The sequence below is a fragment of the Pelophylax lessonae genome (genome assembly GCF_965119305.1).
Source record: "Pelophylax lessonae genome assembly, chromosome: 12".
Lineage (NCBI taxonomy): Eukaryota > Metazoa > Chordata > Amphibia > Anura > Ranidae > Pelophylax > Pelophylax lessonae.
Genome location: NC_138779.1, coordinates 58,304,066 through 58,328,661, shown reverse-complemented (window position 1 = coordinate 58,328,661; position 24,596 = coordinate 58,304,066). Strand labels below are relative to the sequence as shown.

General features: G+C 47.4%; 1 protein-coding gene across 1 annotated transcript in view; it reads left to right on the top strand.

Annotated features, from left to right (window-relative positions):
- The first annotated feature begins 2,459 nt into the window (after window positions 1-2,459).
- CLCN6 (chloride voltage-gated channel 6) overlaps window positions 2,460-24,596 on the top strand; it is an 81,430-nt gene continuing 59,293 nt past the window's right edge. Inside the window, exon 1 of the mRNA XM_082273550.1 lies at window positions 2,460-2,572. Within this exon, the coding sequence (XP_082129676.1) occupies window positions 2,495-2,572 (78 nt within the window). The 5' untranslated portion in view covers window positions 2,460-2,494. The remainder of the gene's footprint in view (window positions 2,573-24,596) is intronic.

Below are 24,596 nucleotides of genomic sequence, written 5' to 3'. Positions count from 1 at the left end.
ACCTCAGGTGTCAGTATATCACTGTGCTGTGACCTCAGGTGTCAGTATATCACTGTGCTGTGACCCCGGGTGTCAGTATATCACTGTGCTGTGACCCCGGGTGTCAGTATATCACTGTGCTGTGACCCCGGGTGTCCGGATATCACTGTGCTGTGACCCCGGGTGTCAGTATATCACTGTGCTGTGACCCCGGGTGTCTGTATATCACTGCGCTCTGACCCCAGGTGTCAGTATATCACTGCGCTGTGACCCCGGGTGTCCGGATATCACTGTGCTGTGACCCCGGGTGTCAGTATATCACTGTGCTGTGACCCCAGGTGTCTGTATATCACTGCGCTCTGACCCCAGGTGTCAGTATATCACTGTGCTGTGACCCCGGGTGTCTGTATATCACTGCGCTCTGACCCCAGGTGTCAGTATATCACTGTGCTGTGACCCCGGGTGTCAGTATATCACTGCGCTGTGACCCCGGGTGTCAGTATATCACTGCGCTGTGACCCCGGGTGTCAGTATATCACTGTGCTGTGACCCCGGGTGTCAGTATATCACTGTGCTGTGACCCCGGGTGTCAGTATATCACTGTGCTGTGACCTCAGGTGTCAGTATATCACTGTGCTGTGACCCCGGGTGTCAGTATATCACTGCGCTGTGACCCCAGGTGTCAGTATATCACTGTGCTGTGACCCCGGGTGTCAGTATATCACTGCGCTGTGACCCCGGGTGTCAGTATATCACTGTGCTGTGACCCCGGGTGTCAGTATATCACTGTGCTGTGACCCCGGGTGTCAGTATATCACTGTGCTGTGACCCCGGGTGTCTGTATATCACTGCCCTGTGACCCCAGGTGTCAGTATATCACTGTGCTGTGACCCCGGGTGTCAGTATATCACTGCGCTGTGACCCCAGGTGTCAGTATATCACTGTGCTGTGACCCCGGGTGTCAGTATATCACTGTGCTGTGACCCCAGGTGTCAGTATATCACTGTGCTGTGACCCCGGGTGTCAGTATATCACTGCGCTGTGACCCCGGGTGTCAGTATATCACTGTGCTGTGACCCCGGGTGTCAGTATATCACTGTGCTGTGACCCCGGGTGTCAGGATATCACTGTGCTGTGACCCCGGGTGTCAGGATATCACTGTGCTGTGACCCCGGGTGTCAGTATATCACTGTCCTGTGACCCCGGGTGTCAGTATATCACTGTGCTGTGACCTCAGGTGTCAGTATATCACTGTGCTGTGACCCCGGGTGTCAGTATATCACTGCGCTGTGACCCCAGGTGTCAGTATATCACTGTGCTGTGACCCCGGGTGTCAGTATATCACTGTGCTGTGACCCCGGGTGTCAGTATATCACTGCGCTGTGACCCCGGGTGTCAGTATATCACTGTGCTGTGACCCCGGGTGTCAGTATATCACTGTGCTGTGACCCCGGGTGTCAGTATATCACTGTGCTGTGACCCCGGGTGTCTGTATATCACTGCGCTGTGACCCCAGGTGTCAGTATATCACTGCGCTGTGACCCCGGGTGTCAGTATATCACTGCGCTGTGACCCCAGGTGTCAGTATATCACTGTGCTGTGACCCCGGGTGTCAGTATATCACTGCGCTGTGACCCCAGGTGTCAGTATATCACTGTGCTGTGACCCCGGGTGTCAGTATATCACTGTGCTGTGACCCCGGGTGTCAGTATATCACTGTGCTGTGACCCCAGGTGTCAGTATATCACTGTGCTGTGACCCCGGGTGTCAGTATATCACTGCGCTGTGACCCCGGGTGTCAGTATATCACTGTGCTGTGACCCCGGGTGTCAGTATATCACTGTGCTGTGACCCCGGGTGTCAGGATATCACTGTGCTGTGACCCCGGGTGTCAGGATATCACTGTGCTGTGACCCCGGGTGTCAGTATATCACTGTCCTGTGACCCGGGGTGTCAGTATATCACTGTCCTGTGACCCCGGGTGTCAGTATATCACTGCGCTGTGACCCCAGGTGTCAGTATATCACTGTGCTGTGACCCCAGGTGTCAGTATATCACTGTGCTGTGACCCCGGGTGTCAGTATATCACTGTGCTGTGACCCCGGGTGTCAGCGTTCTCCTCGGGCAGAACTACAATTCCCAGCATTATTCCTCTTATCCCAGAAGAGTAGAGTTGGGATTTTTAGCTCTCCCCTATCAGCACACGCTTCATTTCATGTATGGAAAGGAGGTTGTGGAAAGAAATAAAACCTGCACAACCCACAGTGCCGACTCCATCTCACCCCCCTCATCAATACTGACTGACTGAGTACTGACACCGCAGGCTCGCTCCCGTGCGCGCACTAATCTCACGTGATTATCCCGTCCGTACACAGCGACATCTTCAGCTCCTGGCTGGGGCGGTCATGTGACTTGCGGTGGGCGGGCCTTTTCGGATGGTACTCAGGGAAGGGGGCTCGCAGGGAAAAGGCTGCTGGATTCACGTGACAGGCGACTGTCTGAGGGGTGCGGGAAGATGGCGGCCTGCGGGGGAGACGCGTGCTGCTGCTGTTGTTGCTGTGGGGAGAGGGAGAGCCGCACCCCGGAGGAGCTGGTGAGAGAGGTTCACCCATCTCCCATCCCACCCTGTATACAGCCAGCATCTGTCATAACCCTCTATTGTTTACTGTCACACCTGACACCCTGCATACACCCCATTCTATCCCTGCATACACCCCATTCTATCCCACCCTATACCCTGCATACACCCCATTCTATCCCACCATATACCCTGCATACACCCCATTCTATCCCATCATATACCCTGCATACACCCCATTCTATCCCTGCATACACCCCATTCTATCCCACCCTATACCCTGCATACACCCCATTCTATCCCACCATATACCCTGCATACACCCCATTCTATCCCACCATATACCCTGCATACACCCCATTCTATCCCACCATATACCCTGCATACACCCCATTCTATCCCACCATATACCCTGCATACACCCCATTCTATCCCATCATATACCCTGCATACACCCCATTCTATCCCTGCATACACCCCATTCTATCCCACCATATACCCTGCATACACCCCATTCTATCCCTGCATACACCCCATTCTATCCCACCATATACCCTGCATACACCCATGCTATCCCACCATATACCCTGCATACACCCCATTCTATCCCACCATATACCCTGCATACACCCCATTCTATCCCATCATATACCCTGCATACACCCCATTCTATCCCTGCATACACCCTGCATACACCCCATTCTATCCCTGCATACACCCCATTCTATCCCACCATATACCCTGCATACACCCCATTCTATCCCACCATATACCCTGCATACACCCCATTCTATCCCACCCTATACCCTGCATACACCCCATTCTATCCCACCATATACCCTGCATACACCCCATTCTATCCCACCTTATACCCTGCATGCACCCCATTCTATCCCACCATATACCCTGCATACACCCCATTCTATCCCACCATATACCCTGCATACACCCCATTCTATCCCACCATATACCCTGCATACACCCCATTCTATCCCACCCTATACCCTGCATACACCCCATTCTATCCCACCATATACCCTGCATACACCCCATTCTATCCCACCTTATACCCTGCATGCACCCCATTCTATCCCACCATATACCCTGCATACACCCCATTCTATCCCATCATATACCCTGCATACACCCCATTCTATCCCTGCATACACCCCATTCTATCCCACCCTATACCCTGCATACACCCCATTCTATCCCACCCTATACCCTGCATACACCCCATTCTATCCCATCATATACCCTGCATACACCCCATTCTATCCCTGCATACACCCCATGCTATCCCACCATATACCCTGCATACACCCCATGCTATCCCACCATATACCCTGCATACACCCCATTCTATCCCACCATATACCCTGCATACACCCCATTCTATCCCATCATATACCCTGCATACACCCCATTCTATCCCTGCATACACCCCATTCTATCCCACCCTATACCCTGCATACACCCCATTCTATCCCACCATATACCCTGCATACACCCCATTCTATCCCTGCATATACCCTGCATGCACCCCATTCTATCCCACCATATACCCTGCATACACCCCATTATATCCCACCATATACCCTGCATACACCCCATTCTATCCCTGCATATACCCTGCATGCACCCCATTATATCCCACCATATACCCTGCATACACCCCATTCTATCCCTGCATATACCCTGCATACACCCCATTATATCCCACCATATACCCTGCATACACCTCATTCTATCCCCTCCATATAATCTGCATACACCCCGTTCTATTCCACCATATAATCTGCATACACCCCGTTCTATTCCACCATATACCCTGCATACACCCCGTTCTATTCCACCATATACCCTGCATACACCCCGTTCTATTCCACCATATACCCTGCATACACCCCGTTCTATTCCACCATATACCCTGCATACACCCCATTCTATCCCACCATATACCCTGCATACACCCCATTCTATCCCACCATATACCCTGCATACACCCCATTCTATCCCATCATATACCCTGCATACACCTTATTCTATCCCACCTTATACCCTCCATACAACCCTATATATCCCATCATATACCCTGCATACACCCCATTCTATCCCATCATATACCCTGCATACACCCTATTCTATCCCATCATATACCCTGCATACACCCTATTCTATCCCATCATATACCCTGCATGCACCCCATTCTATCCCACCATATACCCTGCATACACCCCATTATATCCCACCATATACCCTGCATACACCCCATTCTATCCCTGCATATACCCTGCATGCACCCCATTATATCCCACCATATACCCTGCATACACCCCATTCTATCCCTGGATACACCCCATTATATCCCACCATATACCCTGCATACACCTCATTCTATCCCACCATATAATCTGCATACACCCCGTTCTATTCCACCATATAATCTGCATACACCCCGTTCTATTCCACCATATACCCTGCATACACCCCGTTCTATTCCACCATATACCCTGCATACACCCCGTTCTATTCCACCATATACCCTGCATACACCCCGTTCTATTCCACCATATACCCTGCATACACCCCATTCTATCCCACCATATACCCTGCATACACCCCATTCTATCCCACCATATACCCTGCATACACCCCATTCTATCCCACCATATACCCTGCATACACCCCATTCTATCCCATCATATACCCTGCATACACCTCATTCTATCCCACCTTATACCCTCCATACAACCCTATATATCCCATCATATACCCTGCATACACCCCATTCTATCCCATCATATACCCTGCATACACCCCATTCTATCCCACCATATACCCTGCATACACCCCATTCTATCCCACCATATACTCTGCATACACCCCGTTCTGTCCTACCATATACTCTGCAAAGTCTGCATACACCCCGTTCTGTCCTACCATATACTCTGCATACACCCCATTCTGTCCTACCATATACTCTGCGTACACCCCATTCTGTCCTACCATATACTCTGCATACACCCCGTTCTGTCCTACCATATATTCTGCATGCTCCCCGTTCTCTCCTACCATATACTCTGCATACACCCCATTCTATCCCACCATATACCCTGCATATACACCTAACCCCTCCACTATACCTGATACCCTACAGATCAATGTATAGGCAATCCCCCCCGCAGAGACCTGACTTCACCCATCATACCCAGCCAGTACCTCTCCTCACCCATCTCACCCTACTGCTCTCTGCATACACCCACCCCACCCTACTGCGCTCTGCTTACACCCACCCCACCCTACTGCGCTCTGCATACACCCACCCTACTCCGCACCCACCTCACCCTACTGCGCTCTGCATACACCCACCCTATTCCGCACCCACCCCACCCTACTGCACTCTGCATACACCCACCCTATTCCGCACCCACCCCACCCTACTGCGCTCTGCTTACACCCACCCCACCCTACTGCGCTCTGCATACACCCACTTTATTCCGCACCCACCCCACCCTACTGCACTCTGCATACACCCACCCTATTCCGCACCCACCCCACCCTACTGCGCTCTGCATACACCCACCCCACCTTACTGCACTCTGCATACACCCACCCCACCCTACTATCTCTGCATACACCCACCCTACTCCGCACCCACCTCACCCTACTGCGCTCTGCATACACCCACCCTATTCCACACCCACCCCACCCTACTGCACTCTGCATACACCCACCCTATTCCACACCCACCCCACCCTACTGCGCTCTGCATACACCCACCCCACCTTACTGCACTCTGCATACACCCACCCCACCCTACTATGCTCTGCATACACCCACCCCACCTTACTGCACTCTGCATACACCCACCCCACCCTACTATGCTCTGCATACACCCACCCCACCCTACTGTGCAACCTACCACCCCCCCCCCCAAATATACATCAATCACACCCTTCACACACCTGTCAATCTCCCATGTCAAATAACCACAATCTGTCATTCAAACCTATTATTTCCTCAGGTTGTCTTGTAAATAACTTATCACATCCTTTCTGTGTTTATACTTCCATCACTTCTTCACACCCCATTATACAGCCTGTTCTCTTCATTCTTCACACCCCATTATACAGCCTGTTTTCTTCATTCTTCACACCCCATTATACAGCCTGTTCTCTTCATTTTCCCTGACCTCCTCTTCCTCCTCCTCATCATTTGTTCCTCCTCCTCATCATTTGTTCCTCCTCCTCATCATTTGTTCCTCCTCCTCATCATTTGTTCCTCCTCCTCATCATTTGTTCCTCCTCCTCATCATTTGTTCCTCCTCGAGCTCCTTCTCATTTGCTCCTCCTCCTTTCCAAGCCCCTCCTCCTTTGCTGCCTCCTTTCCGAGCTCCTCCTCCTTTGCTGCTCCTCCTCCTTTCCGAGCTCCTATCCCACCTTATACCTTGCATACACCCCATTCTATTACACCATATACTCTGTACACCCCATTCTATCCCACCCTAAAACCCTGCATACACCCCATTCTATCCCACCATATACCCTGCATATACACCTAACCCCCCCTCCACTACACCTGATACCCTACAGATCAATGTATAGGCAATCCCCCCCCTGCAGAGACCTGACTCCACCCATCACATCCCATCATACCCAGCCAGCACCTCTCCTCACCCATCTCACCCTACTATGCTCTGCATACTCCCACCCCACCATACTACGCCCTGCATACACCCCATTCTATCCCACCATATGCCCCATTCTATCCCACCATATACCCTGCATATACACCTAACCCCTCCACTACACCTGATACCCTACAGATCAATGTATAGGCAACCCCCCCCCCCCCCCTGCAGAGACCTGACTCCTTCCATCACATCGCATCATACCGGCCAGCACCTCTCATCACCCACCTCACCCTACTATACTCTGCATACTCCCACCCCACCCTACTGCGCTCTGCATACTCCCACCCCACCCTACTGTGCAACCTACCACCCCTCCCCCCAAATATACATCAATCACACCCTTCACACACCTGTCAAGTTCCCATGTCAAATAACCACAATCTGTCATTCAAACCTATTATTTCCTCAGGTTGTCTTGTAAATAACTTATCACATCCTTTCTGTGTTTATACTTCCATCACTTCTTCACACCCCATTATACAGCCTGTTCTCTTCATTCTTCACACCCCATTATACAGCCTGTTCTCTTCATTCTTCACACCCCATTATACAGCCTGTTCTCTTCATTCTTCACACCCCATTATACAGCCTGTTCTCTTCATTTCCCTATCATTTTCCCTCATCTCCATGTCAGTCCTCCATCATTCTTCTTGAGTTCCTTCTTATTTGCTCCTCTTCATTTGTACCTCCTCCTTCTCGACCCCCTCCTCATTTGTTTCTCCTCCTTCTCGACCCCCTCCTCATTTGTTTCTCCTCCTTCTTGACCCCCTCCTCATTTTTCTCCTCGACCTCCTCCTCATTTGCTCCTCCTCCTTTCTGAGCTCCTCCTCATTTGCTTCTCCTCCTTTCCGAGCTCCTCCTCATTTGCTCCTCCTCCTTTCCGAGCTCCTCCTCATTTGTGTCTCCTCCTTTCCGAGCTCCTCCTCCCATAATCATTCCTGTATTCCTCATGTCCTCTTCTTTTTTTTTTTTTTTTTTTTTATCCGGCCCATCACTCTTCCTGTATGCCCCCCTTCTGCGGTAATGATGCTGAGACTGTATCAGATCCATACATTGCCATTCCATCGTGTTGATGTAATCCTGAATCCTTTCTTTGATTTTCACTTCTATTCACCGTCTGCTTTTGTCAATTGAAATCAATTCAAAACTTCAGAGAAGCGGCACTTAGTGTTTGCTAATCCTTTGATCTGTAAACTGCACAGAACTTTATTTGAAGAGAATACTGGGAAAGCTCTACACAAATAGGGGATTAGGGATAGGATTTCCTACTACAGGACTGGAATTACAGATTCACTTTACAGCCGTCTCAATGTCAGTATGTAACAGTACTCCGACTTCCACAACTAGTACATACTGCAGGGAGACTTGGAGGATCTCCAATGTGTTCAGATATACATAGAGCTGTCATTTTTGCTTAAATATCACTGTTCAGTTATTAATCTGATTATAAATCGGTGTATATTCAGTAAGTCTCTATACACATCAATGGGGGTAATCATATCTGCTCATTATATATGAAGGCTCAATATCCTCTTTAGCAGTGCAGCACAGTGATTATAGTTGATGTACTGAAGGTAAGTATACCGTTCAATTGCGCTAGATCTGAGGGGAAGCTCTGAAATGAGGGAGACCTCTGCTGATTTCTATCATCTAATCATGTCCAAGCAATAATGTTTCCCTTTCGTTCATTGATGAACACAGCTCCTGTCATTCTTGAACATTGGGTTATACTGCCCCCTACAGGAGTAGGACACTAGGCAGAAAAAATTCTGGCTACACCCATGGGCAATCCCAGGGGGTATACTCCTCTCTCCTATAGTCAAATTATTTTAGACACTTTTTTCCTCCTGGATTTTTCCTGTGAGATCTACTATCAACTGGTGGACTTGGCGAGGGGCTGCATAATCTAGATCCAGTAATTGCCCCAGTCTGGCCAGCAGACGCATGCGCCTCAGCTCTGCTCTAGGCCGGCCGCGATGTAGCCCCACTGGACGGCGGCTGGCCCTGCGAGTTAATTGTCTCACGAGGTCGCATATGACCTGGCCTGAGGCTCAGCGTTCCTCCTGGTCGACAGCCCCCCATTTCGATGGAGAGGAGGATATGTCTGGAGCGGTGCCCACCTGGTTCATGGTATGGTGAGTAGCTGTCCCCCCCCCCCCCCTCTACTTCTGGAGGATTTTGGGGTGGATGTGGGCTCCTCCTTGGGACGGTCTGACTCCCGGGTTCCCCTCCTTCCCGCAGGCACCCCCCCCCGCCAGGTCTCTCATCATGCCCCCCCTCCACATACACTGGGAATGGTGCTGCCAGCACTGTGGGGGTTGTCCCTTAGCAGTGTTACACTTTTTTGTGGGTTCACCCTGGTGACTTATGGAGTCTTTGGAGCATGTTTCCCCATCTGATCCCCTCTCTGAGGCTTTGGGACCCTGTCGGTCCCAACCATCCATCCATGCACTGACGGCGGTCCTGGAGTCCCTTGTGTTCCGGGTGGAGACGGCTTACGGCCTAGCAAAAAGCGCCCCCTGCCTCATCTGTCTCATCAGATCCTGAATCTGATTTGACCGCCGCGGACGTGGGTCACTCTACTAGTTCTGTCACCACGCGCCTGGAATCCTCTGATAGTGAGGATGATTCCTCCACGTCTGCGACAGCGCATGAAAGGCTGGTAGATGCACTGATTGTATCTGTGCATGAGACCCTAAAGATGGAGGACGCAGCTGAAGCTGCGACGGAGGCTCAGGTACCCTTTGGCATTCACAAGCTATCCAGAACGGCAAAGGTGTTTCCTTTCCCCGCCTATTTTGAGAGAATTGTCACTAAAGAGTGGGGACGACTAAAGCGTCCCCGTGGGGTTCCAAAAGCCCTTTTCTAGGCGTTACCACTATGAGGAGTCCCTCTGTAAGAAGTGCCACTGGTGGTGGACCCTTTGGTTTCCAGATTACATAGTTAGTAAGGTTGAAAAAAGACATCAGTCCATCCAGTTCAACCATGGGGTGTGTGTGTGTTTGTGTGTTTGATGTTAACCGTACATTGTATACCCCTGTATGTTGTGTTCTTTAAGGTGATTGTCTAATATTTTTTTGAAACTATCGATGCTCCCCACTGATACCACTGCTTGTGGAAGAGAATTCCACATCCCCACTGCTCCGACAGTGAAGAACCCCCTACATATTTTAAGGTTAAACCGTTTTTCCTCTAGTTTTAGTGAGTGGCCACGTGTCTTGTTGTATTCCCTTTCTCTGAAAAGTTTGTTCCTTATGCTAGGGTCACCTGTACAATATTTGTACATTGTTATCATATCCCCTCTCAAGCGTCTTTTCTCCAGAGAGAATAAGTTCAATGCTTGTAGTCTTTCCTCATAGCTTAGATACTCCATTCCTCTAATTATTTTTGCTGCCCTTCTCTGGACTCTCTCCAGTTCCAGCACATCCTTTTCTGAGGACCGGTGCCCAGTACTGAACTGAATACTCCAGATGTGGCCGGACCAGAGTCTTGTAGAGTGGGAGAATAAACTCTTTATTTCTGGAATGAATCCCATTTTTTATACGTGCCAGTATTCTATTGGCTTTACTTGCAGCGGCTTAGCATTGCATGCCACTGCCAGGCCTGTTGTCCACTAGGACCCCCAGGTCCTTTTCCATCTTAGATTCACCCAGAGGTTTTACCCTAGTGAGTAGCTTGTGTACGTGTTTCTGACGCCCAAGTGCATTACCTTACATTTTTCAACATTAAACCTCATCTGCCATGTAGTTGCCCACCCCGTTATTTTGTTCAGGTCCGCTTGTAAGGTTTCCACATCCTGTATAGAAGTTATTGTCCTACTTAGCTTAGTATCATCCGCAAATACCGCGATTGTACTAGATATCCCCTCCTCTAGATCATTTATGAATAAATTAAACAAGATTGGTCCCAGGACAGATCCTTGGGGGCCACACTTTCCACACCCACCCAATCCGAGTACTCCACATTTATCACCACCCTCTGGACTCTCCCCTGGAGCCAGTTCTCAATTCAGGTACTCAACTTATGGTCCATACCTATGGACCTTAGTTTGTACAGTAAGCGTTTGTGGGGAAATGTGCCAAATGCCTTTGCAAAGTCCAGATACACCACATCCACAGGCCTTCCTTTATCTAGATGACAACTCACTTCATCGTAGAAGGTTATAGCTTGGCCTGGCAAGAATGATTTTTCATGAATCCATGCTGATTACTACTGATAATACCATTTTCATTACTAAAGTCTTGTATATAGTCCCTTAGCATCCCCTCCAAAATCTTGCAGACTACTGATGTTAGGCTGACCGGCCTATAGTTACCCGGGATATATTTTGGCCCGATTTAAACAAGACATTCATGAGTCCAGTGGAAGAGTCCCAGCCTTTCAGGATCCGGCTGACCGGAAGGCGGAGGATGCGGTCCGCATTATGTACATCTTTGCTGGTTCGGCAACTAGGCCGGTATTTACCATTGCCCTGATATCGCAAACTCTGAACCGGCTCCCCTGATGGCTCGCCTCTGTTTTGACAGTGGTCCTGCGGCGTGCCTTTTGGCTCAGATGCTGGTCTGTGGACCAGACTTCTAAAAAGGCCTTTACTGATGTTCCCTTTCAAGGAGATCGTCTGTTTGGAGCTACCATGGATAACATCATTAAAGGTCTCACAGTGAGGTAAGAGTAACTTTCTTCTTCAGGCTACTAAGGGCAAGGAGCCTCATCGTAGACGTGGACCTTCCTTCTCGGCTCATAAGAAGTTTTTTCGTCCCTCAGGGTCGACTGGCAAGGGCTCGAAGCCTTTCAGGGCCTCCTCTGGCAGATCCAAAGGAACCTGGTCTGGCAAGCTGAGAGGGGGCTTCTCCAGACCCGCAGACAAGGCTCCTTCTGCATGAAGGTGCGCCCTCACCAGTATCGGCTTTGGGGGGGGGATGTCTTTGTTGGTTTCCTGACCCGTGGACTTTCCTGGTGCAAGATAAGTGGGTCCACAAAGTAATTTGGTCTGGCTTCAAGATCGAGTTTTGCTCTTGTTCCCCGGCTTTTCCCCGGCTTTTCAGGTTTTTTTTATTCAAACCTGTTCACAGTCCCCAGGAAGGAAGGCAAAGTGCATCCAATCCTGGACTTCAAGGCGCTAAACTGCTTTGTGCGGGTACAGACGATCAGAATAGAGTCCATTCGAAACGGTGGGGGCATCCCTGCATCAGGGGGATTTCAAGGATATATCCTTGATATATCAAGGATGCCTATCTTAACATTCTAATATGTGCCAGTCGCCAGCATTTTGCCAGCTTTGCTGTGGGAGAGGAGCATTATCAGTTTGTGGCGTTACCCTTTGGTCTCAGGTCTTCACAAAAGTATTGGTTCCGATGCTAGCCTTGCTACGCCAACAGGGATTGCGGTACTCTCCCTCTGCTCTGGTGGACAACCTTGAGATCACAATACAAACTCTGTGGGAGCTCGGCTGGATTCTGAATTTTCAGAAGTCTTCCCTGGTTCTGTCCACAAAGCTGGACTATTTGGGCCTGACTCTGGACTCTGTTATAGCCAGAGCCAGAAATTGCAGGCTACAATTCGCATCCTGCTGTCCAACAAATGGTGCTACCTCTGGACTTGCATGCGGGTGCTGGGCCTGATGGTATCTACCTTCGAGGCGGTTCCGTTTTGCACAGTTCCATACGAGGTCCCTGTAAAGGGAGATTCTGACCAAATGAAGACTCTTCAGTCTCTGGACAATCAGATCCGGCTGAGTCCGGGAACAAAGGAGTCCCTGATGTGGTGGATTTGCTCTCCGTTGCTTCGGCTGGGAAAATCCTTCCTCCCCTTGTATTGGACAGTGGTCACCACGGATGCCAGCCTGTCCGGCTGGGGAGGCGTTCTCGGCAAGCATTGTGCTCTGGGGATCTGGACGATGGAAGAGTACCAGACTACCGATCAATGTCCTGGAACTCCAAGATCAGACTGTGTCTGGATCATTGGATGGATTGTCTTCAGTGATGCCCCGTGCGCATTCAATTGGACAATGCCACAGCCGTGGCTTATGTCAATCCCCAAGGAGACACAAGAAGTGCCCTGACGGCCCTGGAGGTAGCCGGCATTCTAAGGTGGACAGAACAGTTCGTTCCAGCCCTCTCTGACATACACGTTCCCGGGGTGAAAAAAAATGACAAGCGTATTACCTTAGTCGGAAGGTGTTGGACTAAGGGGAGTGGTCCCTTCATCTGGAGGGGTTTCATCAGCTGTGTCTCCAGTGGGACACCCCCGAGTTGGATCTGTTGGCGTCTCGGCTCAACAGAAAGGTGCAGAGGTTTGTGGCTGGGTCCATATCGTCTGATCTACGCCTTCCCTCTTCAGCTTCTGCCCAGACTCCTATGCAGGATCGAGGCCGAAGGGATTCCGGTCATCTTAGTGTCATCGGGCCAGCCTCGCCGGGCCTAGTACGCCGATCTAGTGTGGCTGTTTTGGCAACGTTCCTTGGAAGCTTCCTCTCAGGGAGGATCTCCTGCCCCAAAGACCGATCTTCCATCCTGCTTTACCGTTGTGGGCTTTGACGGTTTGGCTGTTAAACGCCAGGTGCTAAAGGATAGAGGTTTGTCTGAGTCGGTGATTCCTACATTGTTAGCTAGGAGATCTACCATCGTACATGGAAGATGTACATTGCGTGGTGTGAGTCTCTTGGGGTTTATCCTCGCTCCTTCTCGTGGCTCATATCTTAACCTTCCTTTAATGGGGTGTTGAGCAGAATTTGGCCTTGAGTACCATCAAGAGCCAGGTCTTGGACTTGCCGGTCTTTTTCCAACAACCTTTGGCCACACACTCCCCGGTGCGTACCTTTCTTCAGGGTGTTTGACATTTGGTTCCTCCAGTGCGGGCTCCGTTGTCGCCTTGAGATCTTTATTTGGTGCTTTCAGCTGTACAGAAGCCTCCCTTTGAAATTATTCGGTAGATTCCCCTGCTTACGCTGTCCCAGAAGGTGGGCTTTTTGGTGGCTATCACTTTTGCGCGCAAGGTGTCCGGACTGGTGGCTTTATACTGTCGTTTACCTTGTTTGGTGATTCACAAGGATAAAGTGGTGCTTCGCTCCTGTCAGTAATTCCTTCCTAAGGTAGTTTCTGACTTTCAATTGAATGAAGACATTGTGTTGCCTCTGTGTCCCAGGCCTAAACGTCCGAAGGAAATTGCTTTGCATGCCTTTGGTGTGGTCCGGGCAATAAGGGTGTACCTGGTAGCTATGGAGTCTTTCAGGAAGTCAGCCTCTCTATTTGTGTTTGCAGATGGACCTCGCAAAGGGTTGTCTGCTTCCTCTGCGACCATTTCCAGATAGGCGGTGGTTCAGGCCTATTCCATCAGGGGTCAGGATCCTCCTTTCCCTGTCAAGGTGCACTCTTCTAGGGGTGTTTAGTGCCTCCTGGGCTGTTTAGAGCAGTGGTTCTCAAATCCGGTCCTCGGGACCCACTAACAGGCCAGATTTTAAGTATTACCTTGGGGGATGCAGACTAGAATACTGCAATCACTGAGAAGCAAATGAGATCACCTGTGATGTAATTTAGTTATCTTGCAAACCTGGCCTGTTGGTGGGTCCCGAGGACCGGATTTGAGAACCACTGGTTTAGAGGACCTGATCCTCTTTGAGGGTGTATTGTTTTTTTAGGGTGGGCTCCAGTTGTTTTGGTTGAGCCCCTGTCGCCTCGTTGGCTACTGTTTAGCCTTGTAAATTTTCTCGCTGTTTCACACCCCTCATGTTTGACACTGCTTTGGGACATCCCAATGGTTAAGAATGACAGGAACTGTGTCCATCGATAAACGAAAGAGAGAATGGGATTTTTGACTTACCATAAAATCCATTTCGCTGATTTTCATTGACGGACACACCACCCACCCCTCTGTGGAGGTATAATTCTCCTGACACTGCTTGTAGCAAAACTGAGTGACTATAGCAGAGAGAATTATACCTCCTGGGGACTGCCCATGGGTGTTTTTTTTCTGCCTAGTGTCCTACTCCTGTAGGGGGCAGTATAACCCAATGGTCAAGAATGACAGGAGCTATGTCCGTCAAAGAACATCAGAGAAATGGATTTCAAAAATTCCATTTTTATTTTATCTATTTTTTTTTTTTTTCTTGCATGTTCCCGTCAGATCTAGAGCACCTACACTTTGCCTTAAGTAAATCAACCCCAGGGGCCCTATTATGGGATATACTGTGAGAGACACCCTATTATGGGATACACTGACTGAGAGTGGCACAAACCACACAGTACAGGCCCCCTAGCACAAACCCCACAGTACAGGCCCCCTTTCAATGCAGTGACAAGCGTACAGGCCCCCTTTCAATGCAGTGACAAGCGTACAGGCCCCCTTTCAATGCAGCGACAAGCGTACAGGCCCCCTTTCAATGCAGCGACAAGCGTACAGGCCCCCTTTCAATGCAGCGACAAGCGTACAGGCCCCCTTTCAATGCAGCGACAAGCGTACAGGCCCCCTTTCAATGCAGCGACAAGCGTACAGGCCCCCTTTCAATGCAGCGACAAGCGTACAGGCCCCCTTTCAATGCAGCGACAAGCGTACAGGCCCCCTTTCAATGCAGCGACAAGCGTACAGGCCCCCTTTCAATGCAGCGACAAGCGTACAGGCCCCCCTTTCAATGCAGCGACAAGCGTACAGGCCCCCCTTTCAATGCAGCGACAAGCGTACAGGCCCCCTTTCAATGCAGCGACAAGCGTACAGGCCCCCTTTCAATGCAGCGACCAGCGTGCGTGCCCCCTTCAAAGCAGACAGTACTGTACTGGGCTAGTGGGCTGGCAAGTGGCAATGGATGGAGGATGGTGCTGGATGGTAGAGTGCTGTGGGAGGTGCATGCATGGCTGCACTGTGCACAGTGCAGCCATGCATGCACCTCCCGCAGCACTCTACCATCCAGCACCATCCTCCATGGCTCCATCCATTGCCACTTGCCAGCGCTAGTGCAGCCGGTCCCGGTGCCTTCTCTTACCTTCACGGCCGGAGACGAACGTTCCGGTCCTCCGGTCACCTCGCGTCAGACAGTCAGAGGATAGATCACCAGCTCCGGCTGGATCCAGTGGAGTCCGTCCGACTCCTCATGCTGCTCCCCTCTCTCTGTGACGGTGGGTGGGAAGGACGTGACGCCGGGGTGGTGCACCACCCCCACATGTCACGTGACCAAGGACCGTCCATGGATGTCCTGTGATTGGTCCAGGCTGGAGTCTGGACCAATCACAGCCAGGAGTCCAGTAAAGTGGGGACTGTCAGGGCGCATTGCTCTGTGCCCCGACACTCCCCCAGAAGGCCGCCAATTGGCGCCTCTATTCGGCTCATGTGGGGTCAAAAACCCCACCCCCCCCATACCCACCACTAGGTCCGGCGCCCCTAGTGGCTGAAAATGCATATTTTTTTTTTTTTAATCTTTTTTTTTTTTTCTTGGGGGGCCGCCACTGCTGGCTATACATGATTCATTTTTTGGTTTAACGAATAGAAAAGTGAGCCGATTCCCTCATCCCCACACAAGAAATCCTTCCCGCTGTGGTATTGTATTCTGATATCCGGGGGCCTTCACAGCCCTCAGAATACAATGATCAGTGTTGCGGCTATAGTTAGCGGCAATGATCATGTGGGGAAAAACACGACAGGCTGCTAGTACACAAGTCCATCAACAGATCAAGTTGTGTACAACCAGCCTGCCGAGATGTGGATCAAAATTCAGCTGATTTTGCAGTGCCTGACCAGCTTTGAGGCTCATTCATAAATGTGTCGATTTTTGAAGAGCGATCTGTGGTGGATTGCTTTTCAGAAGTCAATTGATTTCTGGTAAATAGGCATTGTCGTCTCCTCATCCCTTGTTTTAACCCCTAAAAAACCCACACTGCAACCACATGTCTAACAGGCTGTTGTGGGTTCGCTCTTATTGACGAAAGCTATAGTGAGGATAATTTATTTATTTTTTGCCACAGCATCTGTATGTTCCCTTTTTTTAGTTTAAGGGGGTGGTAAATGCGCAGAACTGCCTACCCCCAACCATAAGTCAAAAACCTTGCTGATATTTTAGGTCTTGCACAAAAGTAAGTTTAAAAGAAAATGTGTCTTTGTTTGTGAGCTTTGTTACAATATGTGAACGATTTAGTTGGATAGCAGAGGACAGTGTATAGCAGGGGTCTCCTTTAAAGCAAACTTGTCGCCCCTGACCCTCTACAGTTTCACGTGAGGTACTAGTAAGTTTCTAGTCTGTTGCTGCAGGTAACTCCAGAAGCCTGAAATCCGGGGTCACCTTGCATTTTGCCCCTTCCTGGAACAAGATTCCCAGTGCTAATGATTGCCCTCCTCGTGTTCTGCAATGCTGCGTGCAGAGTTTGCTGGAGGGTGTAAGTGTGCACTATGGGTAGGCCCAGGTGACAGGGAGTGGTCCGTGTGACCTGAACATTCAGTTTGCTTCCTGTTTTGATACAGAGGGTGTAAGGGGGTGGGGGTTTAAACATATAATTTAAAGACCTGCCATCATACCCGTGGCCCTAGGGCTGCTATGCTGGTCATGGTCCTATCAGTCAGTAGTGGAAGCTTTGGCTTACAAAGGGGCTAGATTAGGCATTTCTAGCAATCTCGTAACACGTCCCCAGTCACTTATTGTCTCTTTTAGCACGTCCCCAGTCTCCAACCACTCCTGTACCTTGTCTGTTCATGACCTATGTGCCTGGTATGTCTGAAGTCTCTATGGTGGTATGTAGGGATGGACCAATTATTGATCAGGCCGATTATCGGAGGCCGATATTCACTTTTTGTGAAGTATCGGTATCTGTCAGGAAACGTACCTTTGATGGGACAGACGCACAATGTGCTTGTGGGCTTCCGGTAGTATACCACTTCTTCCAGTCTGAAAATAGAAATTAGATATTCTAGCCGCCCTCATACAAAACTAGCCCAAACTTAGCTTGTTATAGAACTGGTACCTTTTTTGAACAAACTCACACCGAATATATATATATACCCCACACAGGAGGACATCCCCCCTCCTGATCAGATTACCCCACTGTCAGGTGCCTGATTACATTAGGTTATGCAGATTAAATTGTGTACAGAAATATAATTAACCTGAACTAAATACCTAGCCATCTGGGCAGAAACGATATGTGAATGGGAATGCAGACCCAGACAATATTATAATTAACATAAATAAAATGGAAGGTGATGGCGCTGCTTATTTTATAAAGTGCAAATAAATATAAGATGTTTAAATATAAATATGATTGAGGAATAAGTAAATAGATAAAAGATGCGGAGGTGAAAAAACCAATAACCAAGTAAAAAGATCAAACGTATGGTGTTATAAGGGATATAAAATAATCTAAAAATATTTTAAAGGTATATAAGAGAAACAACCACCAGAGGGCGTAATAAATTGCAAGATATGACAATAAATATGCTTGTGTATATGCCAAAAAATAAAATAAAAATAAACAATGTAAATATATGACAATACTAAATGAATTGATAAAATTTATAAAAGGTGTTGGTTCCGCAAGTGATAATATAAATAATAGTGGATGAATTAAATAATAAATAAATAGTGAAAAAGTGATAAATGTGCGGGAAACTTTTATGCACGGGATGGGTGTGCAAAAAAACGGTTGGTATACAGTGCAACAAAAGGTGATAACAATAAATATATCAAGGTGAATCAAAAATAAATGTGCCAAAAAATTTTTTTTTATATAAATATGCAGGTGGATACAAAGGTGCGGGAAATCTATTTGTGCAACGTGCAAAAAAAAAAAAAATAATAAAAAAAAAATAAAATTAAAAATTGTGATATTAAATCAGTCCATATTATAAAAATGAGTCCATAAAATAGTGGTGATAACAAAAATATAGGTGTACAGGATGTCTTACGGTGACCCCCAAGGTGGGTGACTGATGAGTGGTAAAGTGGCCCCTGGTAGAAAGACCTACTCACCAGATGTACCCACCCCACACAGGGGTATAGAGCGGGTACTGAAGAGGTATCTTTTAATCCTGGCTTTGTGTAGTAGTTCCCTTCCTAGGGGAGATGTGATATGGAGTCCGGAGTGTCCTAAGTGGGGTCCGGTAGTGAAATACTGTGGTATCCAAAGCCTCGTGGGTAGATCAAGTATGGCCACTCAAGGGTATATGGATGGAAGGAAAAAGAGAGCTCGATAGTGTATTATCGTTTTGCTAAAAAGTTTAATGTTAATTCCAGCAGCAAAATGGGTACTCACATATACAAAATGGGAAAACAGCGAGGTATCGGCGTCCCGGAACGCAGTGCGTTCCAACTAGAGACCGGAACCGGAAGTGACGTGACGGCGCTGTACGCGTTTCATCATGTGACGTCTTCTGCAGGCTGCAGAAGACGTCACATGACGAAACGCGTACAGCGCCGTCACGTCACTTCCGGTTCCGGTCTCTAGTTGGAACGCACTGCGTTCCGGGACGCCGATACCTCGCTGTTTTCCCATTTTGTATATGTGAGTACCCATTTTGCTGCTGGAATTAACATTAAACTTTTTAGCAAAACGATAATACACTATCGAGCTCTCTTTTTCCTTCCATCCATATACCCTTGAGTGGCCATACTTGATCTACCCACGAGGCTTTGGATACCACAGTATTTCACTACCGGACCCCACTTAGGACACTCCGGACTCCATATCACATCTCCCCTAGGAAGGGAACTACTACACAAAGCCAGGATTAAAAGATACCTCTTCAGTACCCGCTCTATACCCCTGTGTGGGGTGGGTACATCTGGTGAGTAGGTCTTTCTACCAGGGGCCACTTTACCACTCATCAGTCACCCACCTTGGGGGTCACCGTAAGACATCCTGTACACCTATATTTTTGTTATCACCACTATTTTATGGACTCATTTTTATAATATGGACTGATTTAATATCACAATTTTTTTTTTTTTTTTTTTTTTTTTTTGCACGTTGCACAAATAGATTTCCCGCACCTTTGTATCCACCTGCATATTTATATAAAAAAAAAATTTTTTGGCACATTTATTTTTGATTCACCTTGATATATTTATTGTTATCACCTTTTGTTGCACTGTATACCAACCGTTTTTTTGCACACCCATCCCGTGCATAAAAGTTTCCCGCACATTTATCACTTTTTCACTATTTATTTATTATTTAATTCATCCACTATTATTTATATTATCACTTGCGGAACCAACACCTTTTATAAATTTTATCAATTCATTTAGTATTGTCATATATTTACATTGTTTATTTTTATTTTATTTTTTGGCATATACACAAGCATATTTATTGTCATATCTTGCAGTTTATTACGCCCTCTGGTGGTTGTTTCTCTTATATACCTTTAAAATATTTTTAGATTATTTTATATCCCTTATAACACCATACGTTTGATCTTTTTACTTGGTTATTGGTTTTTTCACCTCCGCATCTTTTATCTATTTACTTATTCCTCAATCATATTTATATTTAAACATCTTATATTTATTTGCACTTTATAAAATAAGCAGCGCCATCACCTTCCATTTTATTTATCTATCTTTATAGCCTTTGGCTATAGTTTAAGGGAGGCTGCAGCTTATTTGTGCACATACTGTACTAATCCCTTGATATCCTTAGCGCGGATTTATTTATTCACATTATAATTAACATGTTAACTCAGCACTGCTACAAGGCTAAAACAAAATACATTACACATTATCCTAAGTATAAACACAGAACCCACAGTAGACAAAAGACAAGTAAGTCACCATAATCAACAATGTGTGGAAGACAGGTGGTTGAGCTGATGATCTTAGCATCTGCTAGGAGTCTAACTGTGTGAAGCAATCTCTTATTGGCAATAGGCAGCTAGGCCTAGAGTCCCAGAGTCTTCATATATTCCTTGAGATATATTGTTGACAAATATTACTGTCCCTTTTGATTAATCCAAACCATATTCTCAGTGTCCATTAAGTATATCATTTTCTTGGTTGCCCTGTGCCCCTAATAGACACAGGGTGAGACTTGAACTTGAGGGGCCTAGGGCGCTGAGAGAGGGATTTCGCAATCTCTCTAAGGTAAGCTGGGTTCCACGGGCCCCCCAACCAAAGTGACTCCCATCACCGTACCGATCTGACCAATATTGTGCACGGAGCACACAGTGCCATTACGTATGTTGTGCCATGCGACTCTGTGCACTGGGCCTGCACATTCTGACTGAGTCCTGGCTTCTACCTGGATAGGCCGTCTTCCTGTGCCAGCCAGCCACCCACAGCAGGGTTCCAGCCAGCCATTTTTTTATCCTTCTCTTTATTCTATAAACTCTCTTAAAAATTCCAGTGAAGATGGATGCAGCCAGAAAAAGTAAAGGTGTGGTCTGGCACTATTTTTCGTCTCAACCATCCCCTGGAAAAGCAGCAGTGTGCAGCACATGCACAAACAATGTGAGCATGGGATCAGCAACTGCAAAAATATGTCAAATCTTTGGGCCCATCTAGTTCATCATGTTCATCATGTTGAATTATATAATGCAGCACAGAAAAAACTAACTGAATCACAAAGTGAAATACCACTATCCCAGACAACAATAATAGAAATTTTTCAGAAAAAAAAAAAAGGGGTGGCTAAATTCGGATGGAATATCCCAACTGCTGGACAGAGTAATGACAGAGATGATGGTCACTGATAACCAGCCATTTATACTGGTGTCTGACTCTGAATTTAAGTGGTTGAGGTCCATAGCTGAGCCAAGGTACACACTGGAGAGTGAAAAGTATTATCGATCCAAAATGCTAGGAAAGATTCACCAAAAGGTAGTTGAGAAAGTAAAGACTATGCTGCAATCAGAGAATGGCAACTCACTCTCATTTACGACTGACTGCTGGTCAGGATAAACAGTCGCTAATGAGCCTTACATGCCACTTCATTGACAGTGGATGGACAAAAAGGCAATTGGTGTTGAATACAAAAGTGATGCAAGGATCCCACACTGGGGAGTACATTAGAAAAATGTTTCTAGGCATGCTTGAAGGCTAGGGATTAAATAAAGACCGAGTGATTCTTGTGCTTCGAGACAGCGGAGCAAACCTGGACGAAAGGAACGAGGCTTGCTGAAGTGTCAGACCTCCGTTGCATGGCACACACCCTGCAACTTGTGGTAAATGATGGTCTGTCAAGCCAGAGAGCTTTGATCTAATTGGCATGCTGAAGAGGTGCGCAGGCCATTTCCACTATTCAATCCTTGCCAAGCAGCGACTGAGGTGCATTCAGGAAGACCTTGACCTACCCAAAAACAACTTGATTCAGACTGTTCCAACACGATGGAACTCAACTCTTCACATGCTGCAAAGAATGCTGGAACAGAAGCAAGCTCTCGCATCTATTCAGGTGTATATGGAGGATATTCTTGTCCTACAGCTGATCAGTGGGACATTGTAGCCAATGTCATGGAGACCCTCCTCCCCATTGAGATGCTTCTTCATGAGAATGAAGGACCCAGCGTACATGGCATTAAAACATGTTGGCAGGTCATGAGGGACAGCCTCCCCAAACATTTTTAGAACCATAAAGAGAATAAAAATGTGCTGGCATGTCTTTTGATCCTGGATACAAGAATCATGCTTTCTCTTCTGATGTTTCGGCCAAGGCAAAACAATGGCTGACATAAGATATTGAACAGGGGGTACAGGAGGTTCCTGCCGAAATGTTAGTCTAGAAGAGCAGGATGCTGCAAAAACAGACAAACATCCAAAAAGACAATGGACAGAAGAGAATATTCATTGTGGTCGTATTGATGCCATGTTGAGTGTTTTATTGGGGCCTCATACGGAGGATTCTTCTGAATCTACAATAATCAGCTTGGATAATGAACTTCATCTCTCTATATGAAGGAACCAGTAATTGACAGAAAAAGTGGTGATCCTCTTAAGTGGTGGAAAGAAAATGAGGCACGCTACAAAAGACTTGCCTCTCATGCTAGAAGATACCTTTCTGCTCCTCCTTCCTCTGTACTAAGTGAGCGTGTTTTTAGTGAAGTGGCAGCAATATATGAAAAAAAACAGAAGCCGCTTAACATGCTGAAATGTTATGCTTTCTACACTAGAATGGTTCTATTCAAAGCAGAGTTAGGGCCACATTTTACACTTCCCATCATGCATAACTTTTTTACAGGCTAAAAACAATTTGGCTATTTTTTTTTTTCCGTTCCTTTACCTAATTTTTGCTTAAAAATCTCTTTATTTATACGTTATTTCCTGCTTTGCTCCTGGGAGATGAGTGTCATCAATCCCAGAAATCAATGGGCATCGCTGGCTCATAGCAAGCTATGGGATGCACTGCACAATGTGCCAGAATGGGAGGTGCATGGGTAGCCAGCTTGCACGGAATCCTGGCAGAACAGGGCGGCTTCAGATGCCCAGACTGCAGATGGCCGCGCTGCACAGGAGGAGAAAAAAGTAAGTGAGACATGCTGCACAAAAACAAACGGGACAGTTTACAGGATAACTTGGTGTAAATGCACGAGCCCTAACTACACTAGGGGTGTTTTAAAAAAAAAAAAAAAATTCAGCCGGAAATCCGCTTTAACTGGGAGTATTGAAGTAAGTGTAGTGTCCACTGTCTAGCTTTTGCACTGCAGTAGTGATTTAAATGTAATCCTTGCAGTAAGTGCACTGCAGTATTTTCTGCCATTTTTTCTATGTTTTAGGAAGCCCTTTAATAAGTTATTTTCCAAGCACTTTATTTTTCACAGTTGTCTACTTCTAGGCCTCATTCGTTCAGTCACACCATGGTAAAGATAGAGACGTCAGTTTTGCTGCACACGTTATGCAAGTGCACAAAAATCAATGGTTCTTCTCTTTACTCTTCTTCTCTATGTGCCCTGTTATCACCACACAACGTGCATGAAAACTGATGTCTCTGCAAGTGAAATCTGTGTGGTTTTCCCATCAGTTTTCATGCAGGTTTGGTGTGATGAACAAGCCCTTAACGTTAAAAATTTTAGTAAACATTAACATGTTCAGTACCAGATTTGTGTTGAAGATTGTGATTTTTCAGAACTTTAAATGTACAGAATATTGGCACCTAATATCGGCTATCGGCCTGAGAGGGGCACCAGAAAAGTGGTATCAGCCATGAAAAACGTTATCGGTCGACCCCTAGTGTTATGTATTATTACTATCGCTGAATAAGATGTGTTGCTCCTTGGTGATGTCGGGCCACAGTTGAGGTGCTCTCTGCCTTGTAGGGTAAGAACTACTATATAGGGTGCTTGTTGTATGACCATGATTTTGTATTTATTTTATTTGTCATGTAATCTCCATACATTGCTCTACTGTCAGTCATTGTGAGGTTCATAACTTCTCAT